At 26.1% G+C, this 7,699-nt stretch overlaps 2 protein-coding genes across 2 annotated transcripts; both read right to left on the bottom strand.

Annotated features, from left to right (window-relative positions):
- Positions 1-80: 80 nt before the first annotated feature.
- On the bottom strand, positions 81-2,977 carry LOC127279438 (spermine oxidase-like). The gene is made up of 8 exons (XM_051301785.1): positions 2,678-2,977; positions 2,337-2,604; positions 1,761-1,971; positions 1,350-1,586; positions 1,142-1,267; positions 835-1,037; positions 564-681; positions 81-469 (listed from the first exon to the last, which is right to left on the bottom strand). Exons 1-8 carry the CDS (start codon positions 2,895-2,897, stop codon positions 347-349), a joined length of 1,506 nt encoding a protein of 501 aa, XP_051157742.1. The 5' UTR covers positions 2,898-2,977; the 3' UTR covers positions 81-346.
- An 875-nt stretch (positions 2,978-3,852) lies between these two features.
- On the bottom strand, positions 3,853-7,646 carry LOC127279440 (spermine oxidase-like). Its single transcript, XM_051301787.1, has 7 exons — positions 7,301-7,646; positions 6,785-7,052; positions 6,103-6,550; positions 5,784-5,912; positions 5,476-5,678; positions 4,299-4,416; positions 3,853-4,228 (listed from the first exon to the last, which is right to left on the bottom strand). The coding sequence occupies exons 1-7, from the start codon at positions 7,512-7,514 to the stop codon at positions 4,103-4,105; spliced, it is 1,506 nt and encodes a 501-aa protein (XP_051157744.1). The 5' UTR covers positions 7,515-7,646; the 3' UTR covers positions 3,853-4,102.
- Between the last annotated feature and the right edge of the window lie 53 nt (positions 7,647-7,699).

Genomic DNA, 7,699 nt, shown 5'->3' with positions numbered 1-7,699 from the left:
CCCTATTGTTATAATATTAAAATTTTCTTTTTATAAATAATTTATTGTTTTTATTAATATATAATTGACAAAATTGCATGAAACTTTTAAAACGAAAAGTTTATTTTTCTCAAAGTCGTATAATTTTTTGATTTTAAACAACGAATTAAAAAACTGATAAATTATTATAAGATTTTTGTTTTATTCATATGTGCGATAATAGATTAAAAGTATCTGGTGATCATTTTTAAGAAACAAAGAAAATAATGTTATTTATGTAATTTGAATTTTAATAAGTTTGATTTAATTCTCTGTAAAAAAAATTTCTATCAAGTAATCACTGAGATATTTTCAAAATCTTTTAATTTTAACTTTTTACAGTTGGATGTTGTGCCATAATTCGCTCTGCTTCTCGCCAACCTGTTTCAATAGCGCCATGAACTGAACTATAGTGATGGGGACTCGTGGCCTCACCGGCGAATAAAACGACCTATAAATTTAATTTCAATTATCAACATGCAAAATGGAAACTAAAAAAAAGCTAAAATGCAAAATTTGACAATTGTCAAATTAAAAACTCTTACTGGTTTTCCTTCTCCAACTGGTTCTGATAATTTTGTTGGATTCACAACATCAGGATCGCTCATCACTCTTCTGTAGCTATAAGTTCCTTTGAAATGTTTATTTCCAGACCACATGGATCTAAAAAGTTAAAAATTGTTTAGAAATTAAATTCTCTTCTTTGGAAATTGCTTTTTCATTAGCTTGTAAAAAATGGAAAATTTAAATTCGATTTTTTCAATTTTAATTAAAATTTCTGCTTTAAATTCAAATATCGTTGAAATTTTAAATTACCTCATCATTTCAGTGGGTTCAGTCATATTGTGTGTCTTTCCAAAAAATCTTTGCAAAACTTCAACAACTTGATTTTTGACTTGTTCATCAGTGAGTTTTTCCATATCGCGAGAATGTTTTCCCGATACCCAAGCTTCGAGTAAATTTGGTTGATGTTCAACTGCATAAACTCCAACTAATCCCTGAAGCCAATTCTTTTCACTCTGTAAAAAATATTTTAATTTTCCTTTTTCATGTGTGACTGTACAAAATAGAGAATATTTTCGTGTCGCTTATTTAAAAATTATTAATTAACAAAAAGGCTTACATCCTTCTCGACTTCTTCTAAATCTTTGTCCAGCCAAAGAAGACCGACTCCTTTTTGCATTTCATCATGCCACCATGGTGCATCATAAGAGAGATAAATCTTTGCTACATTTCCGAAACCCATGCCCTAAAATAAATGGTCACAAATAATTTCAGGATTTTTTGTTAAATTTTATTTAAACGTGTGTTTAATTTTTAATTAACCAAACCTCAATAGTTTTTTGTTTATCTTCTGGTAAAACGGGTTTGAAGAGGGATTTATGTACGTCTTTTAAAACACCCACGGAACATGTGACGATGACATGATCTGCAGTGTGTGTGTCTCCATTTGTAGTTTTTACTGTAACTTTTCCATTAGGATCCGAATAATCAATTGAGGAGACTTCAGCATTTAACACTGTGTTACTCATAACTGGTAATTCTTCCTCTGGTTTTGGGACACGTTTCTATAAAAAGAAAATTAATTTCAAAAAATCGTTGTTTTAGTCCTATGACAGCTTAATAAAATCAATTTTTCTCAAAATATTTAAAAATTTTAATTTACTGTTTTTTTTTTATCTCTTAAAATTGTATCACATTAAAAATACTTAATGATAGATGGATGTTGTCATGAAACAAACCATTAATATATCGAGAAGAGTTTTATATCCATTGGTTTTCCAATTAATAAAGAATGCTCCAGGACAATTGTGAAAATCTTTAACAGTTGCTGTTGAAACATCATCCCATGAATTCGCAGAATACATAGCCATCATTGTCATATCATGTAGATTCGCAAATCCTTTTTTATTCTCCTTCCACACTGGATGATCTTCAACATATTTGTCAATTCTAAAAGAAATAGAAAATATTAATATATAAATCACTTTTTTTTTATTAATACGATATCAACAATCATAAATGCAAAATTATCAATAAAAGATATATCAACTGATGAATATACTAAATTAGGATATTTTGTTCTTAAAAATTGTGTAGCAAATTTTTTTTTATATTTTTAAAAATTTAAATTATAATATTTTTGAATGGTAAAATATTTTATAACCATTAAAATCAATTTAGAAAAATTTTAATTTTCTCATTTTGTTTTTTTTTCATTTTTCTCATCACAATAAAAAAATTTTCATTAAGTGAGGAAATTTGTTAATTTCTTCGATATTGTATTAATTATGTTTAAGATTAATTCAATGGTATACTCTTGATTGAAAAATTCTCCTAAAGGTGAATTTTTATTGTTCTCAGCATATGCCACCATTTTTTCTTCCATTTTTTCAGAAAATTCATTAACATCATCGACATCTTTTTGATTTACTGCATTGCCCGCAGAATCTATAACTTTTTCATGCATTTTGTCTACTCCTTCGTCTCCCTTGTCCACTACTCCATGTGGTGAGGCCAATTCATAAGCAACATTCCCTTCTACCCCATGAATCCATTGTGCGCCCAATTCAACTAATTTATCACCTTATGAAACAAAAAATTCAATAATTAGATTAATAAATTGAATAACATTTGTTTTTTTTATGAAAAATCTTACCCATTTTTGCAGTGTGAATTCGACCTCCAATTCTGTCTTCAGCTTCGAGAATTTTGACATTTTTAAAGCCATTTTCCATAAGTTTCGATGCAGCGGCAATTCCTGATACACCAGCTCCAACAACAATTACGCTTGGTTGATCGTCATCGGCGTTTGCTGTTAAAATAATTGACAATAAAAAGAGTAAAAAAATACTAAGAAATTTCTTTTTGAACAGCATTTCTACTTTTTTAAAAAAATCTTTTGAAAATGATGTTTCTCGGACGACGATTTCAATTATATTAACCGATTATTCTTAACTGATCTATTATTATAAAAGGTCGCATTCGATAATCTACTTCTTTTTTTTTAAATTCCAAATGAGAATTTATTGTACACGACAAAAACAATTACGTACTCAACTCAATGCTTTTAAGCATAATAACACTTAATTACATTGAACTGAATGCGTAATTGTTTATAAAGTTTTCAATTTTTTCATTTAATGATAAAATACACTTACATTAATTTTCTGAAACATAATTTTGTTTTTAACCTTTTTTCCATCTTACATTTTCACAAGAAAGTTCAAGGCTAATGGAATTATCGTAATTTGATTTTTATTTTATTATACTTGATAACAAAATTATAAGACTGATAATTATTTCAACTTTTTTTCTGAATAAGTATGGAATAGATCAAAGTATCTTATGATAGGTCATGAAGCAATAGAAATTTATTCATTACCGTTTTCTATTGTTAAATTTCCCTATTTTAAGACAATACATTTTTTTTCAATTACCTTAAAATAAACAACATTTTCCGAATTCCGTTCGTTCCGAATGTTCGTTCTTATAGTTATTTTGTTATTGTTATTTCAATTTATGATTTGAAAAAAAATTTTTTTTTGTTGGTCATGCAAATAAATTTTTTAAATCTCATTTTTAAAATTTCAATGAAATATTTTTTGTAAGCCCTGTAAATTCAAATTATTTTGAAATTTTCAAAAATCGTTTGCAAATTTTTTATTTGCATGTATATTCCGCTAACATTTTTCAAAATCGAAAAAGTAGGGGAGAAAATCTAATTAACCCCTTAACTGCGATGACGAAGATTTGACGCACAAAATTGTCGTCATCAGCATTTAAGGGGTTAATTTTTCTTTTTTTTTTAAGAAGTTGATCATAAATCATAAATCACGTTTTAGAATCTTTATTTCTACTTCAATAATCCTTGACAGCATTTGAAGTGAAAGAGTTTATCGTTATTTTCTTCATTACTTTATAAGATAACAAATTATAAGATTGAACAAAATTTTAAATCTTCTATTTTATTATTAAGTAGAACAAAAGATCAAAGTATCTAGCGATAATTTACGAAGGGTAACTAGAGAAAATTTTTTATAATATTATTCATATTATTACAATTTTAATATAAGAAAATTTTCTAAGTATTTCCTACATTTGGATGTAGTTTTATAATTCTATCAGCTTCTCTATATCCAGCTTCAATTGCACCGTGAACAGCACTAAAGTGCTTGGAATTTGTTGCCTCCCCGGAAAATAAAATGACCTGAAAATTTAATTTTATTTTAAAAAATGCAAAAATATGTTTAAATAATTTGAAATTTTTCAGTACTTACTGGTTTTTCTTTTTCAATAGGCTCTCCCAATTTAGTATGATCGGAAGTTTTAGGATCCGTCTTTGGACTTCTGTAGCTATTGGTACCTCTGAAGTGTTTATTACTATGCCACATTGATCTAAAAATAATTGACAAATTTGCTGAATTCACTTTATTAAGATCTTTCCTAAAATTTATTCTTCAAAGTTAAAATTTTCTATTTAGAAATTAAATTTTCTTTTAGAAAACAAACTTTTCTTTAGCTATATCATCAACAAAATATCTTATTCGATAATTGAATTTTTTTTTCTTTTTTCTGTCACTTATGAGCAATTCCATGGGATTTGATCACAAGAATTTTTGATGATTGGAGCAATTTTATTGAAACCTTGTGAATATGTTCCTTTATTTGTTCAGAATGAAAGCCCACAAACAATTTTTCAAAATTTCTAAAATTTTTTGAGATATCTCTAATTAAAAATTTATGTCATTTTTTTAAAAAAAAACATGTAACTTTTTTTCTTGTTATCCAAATGAGATCAATTTTTTTTCAAATATCTCACAAAAAGATACTTTTTTAAGAAAAAAATAGTGTTAAAAATAATGTTAAATTCATTTTTTGAAAAAACTACCTCTTCGATTTCAAAAATTTTTTTTCTGCTTAATGCCTATGATGTTAAGAATAACTTCTCTAATTTTCATAATGGGACAGCAATAAATAGAAAAAAAAAATTTTTGAAATCGAAGAGGTAGTTTTTTCAAAAAATGAATTTAACATTTTTTTTTGCATTTTTAATACGGGCAAAAAATTTTTTTTTTCATGAACTATTTTTTTCTTAAAATAGTATCTTTTTGTGAGAAATTTGAAAAAAAATTGATCTCATTTGGATAACAGGAAAAAAAGTTACATGTTTTTTTTTAAAAAAATGACATAAATTTTTAATTAGAGATATCTCAAAAAATTTTGAAAATTTTGAAAAATTGTTTGTGGGCTTTCATTCTGAACAAATAAAGGAACATATTCACAAGGTTTCAATAAAATTGCTCCAATCAGCAAAAATTCTTGTGATCACATCCCATGGAATTGCTCTTATTCTAATTATAATTTCCAAACAAGTATTTTGAATTTTAGAAATTTTGAATTAAAAAATTTGATTAAAATTGTTACCAGTCGCGAAGAAATTAAAAAACCTTTTACCTCATCATTCCAGTGGGCTTAGTAACGTTGTATGTTTTTCCGAAAAATCTTTGCAAAACTTCAATACAATGATTTTTGACTTGCTCATCCGTTAACTTTTCCACATCTCGAGAATGTTTTCCTGTAACCCATCCGGAGAGTAATTTTGGTTTATGCTCAACTGGATAAAATCCAACTAATCCTTGTAACCAACTCCTCTCATTCTATGGACGAAATTTTAATTATTTTATATTCTAACTATACGTAAAGTAAATTATTGTAAATATTATTTTCCTAATATTACAATAATTTTAAATGATAATACTCACATCCTTTTCAAGAATTGCTAAATCTTGGTCCTTCCAAAGCAATGAATATTCACTATTCTTTCTGTCAGTTGGCCACCAAGGTTCATTAAAAGAGAGTAGAATCTTTGCCACATTTCCATAATCCATTCCCTAAAAAATTATTACAATAGAATAATTGTCCATCATATAAAAAAAAATTAAGAAACAAAAATAAAAAACAAAAGTTTTTCTTTTTTAATTCAATACGTTTTCATATCTCGGAATTTTTGACAAAAGAAATCGATTAATTATGATCAGATTATTTTTTAATAGTGAATTAATCATTTTTTAATAAACGAACCTCAATGGCTTTTTGTTTTTCTTCTGGCAAAGCGGGCTTGAAGAGAGATTTATGTATTTCTTTTAAAACACCCACTGAAAATGTGACAATTACATAATCTGCAAAATATTTCTCTTCATTCGATGTTTTTATCATAACTTTTCCATTTGGATTTGAATAATCAATTAAAGAAACTTCAGCATTTAATAAAGTGTTACTCATAATTGGTAATTCTTCTTCTGGATTTGGGTAACGTTTCATAATAATATCAAGAATAGTACTATATCCTCGTTCTCTCCAATTAATTAATAAGTCTCCAGGTGACGTTTCAAATTCCCTAAAACCCAATGTCGAAACATCATTCCAATTATCTGCAGAATGCATAAATGCTGTCATCATATCGTATAATTTTGTCAATCCTTTTTTATTATCCTTCCACTTTGGATGCGCTTCGATGTATTTATCTAGCCTACAAAAAAAAATTAATTGATCAACAAAATTGATTTATTTTTGTTAATAATTATTACTAGCAATCAAAATACAAAAATAAAAAATCAATAAATGAGAATAATTACCGTTAATTATTAACTATTATTAATTTTTTATTTATTATTCAAACTAAATTATTTATTATAATAATTGATAATTTGAGAAAGTAATTATGCATAGAATTAAATTCTAATTAAACAAAGGTGATGAATACTCATTCTCATAATGTACGCCAATGGAAGCATTTTCGTTGTTTCTAATATATTCATCCAATTTCCTTTCAACTTCTTTGTCAAATTGAATAAGATCATTTTTCTCTGATTTATCAACAATATTTCCCGAGGAATCAAATATTTCTTCATTATATTCCGATGACCATCCTCTACCTTTTTCCAATACTCCAAGAGGCCAAGCTAATTCGTAAACGATATTTCCCTCTTCTCCATTCACCCATTGACAACCAGTGTCCACTAAATAATCGTCTAATTAAAGAAAAAAAATTAATTATATTTAATTATTTATAAACAATTTTTTATTTTTAATTATTAAATTTTATTTTTTTTTTATTTTTAGAACAAAATTGTATCACAAAATTTTTTTTTCACTTCATTTTAGAATATTCCTTTTGTTGTGTAGTCAAATTTAACTAGGAAATGAATATAATTATGTAAATTAAAATTAAAGGAATAATTATAATTTTTTTCTAAAATTTGAAAAATTTTTAACTCACCGAATTTAGTAGTGTGAATTCGTCCACCAATTCGATTTTCAGCTTCGAGAATTTTGATATTTTGAAATCCATTTTGAAAAAGTTTTGTTGCAGCGGCTATACCCGAAGCACCTGCACCGAGAATAATTATACTTGGTTGATTATTTGTTTTGAAATTTTTCTTTATTAATACGCCTTTTTGAAATTCTTCCCGTTTTTTATTTTTTTCAAACATTTTTCAATGTCTTATCAATTTTGACAAATTTTTTTTTCGTGTGTGCACTTCTTTGCAGTTTATCTTAAACTACAAATTTCATTATTTTACGTTATTTCAAGTGCATAGATTATGTAATTATAATTTTTGAATTGATTACAATATATTGTAATTTTTTAAAGAAATATTTAGATGGATATTCAGTT

The sequence above is a fragment of the Leptopilina boulardi genome, unplaced genomic scaffold (assembly GCF_019393585.1).
Source record: "Leptopilina boulardi isolate dan_hultmark-lab unplaced genomic scaffold, ZJU_Lbou_2.1 LbouV2_216, whole genome shotgun sequence".
Classification (NCBI taxonomy): Eukaryota; Metazoa; Arthropoda; class Insecta; order Hymenoptera; family Figitidae; genus Leptopilina; species Leptopilina boulardi.
The sequence above is the reverse complement of the archived record's forward strand: the minus strand, read 5'-3'. Positions and strand labels throughout refer to the sequence as shown.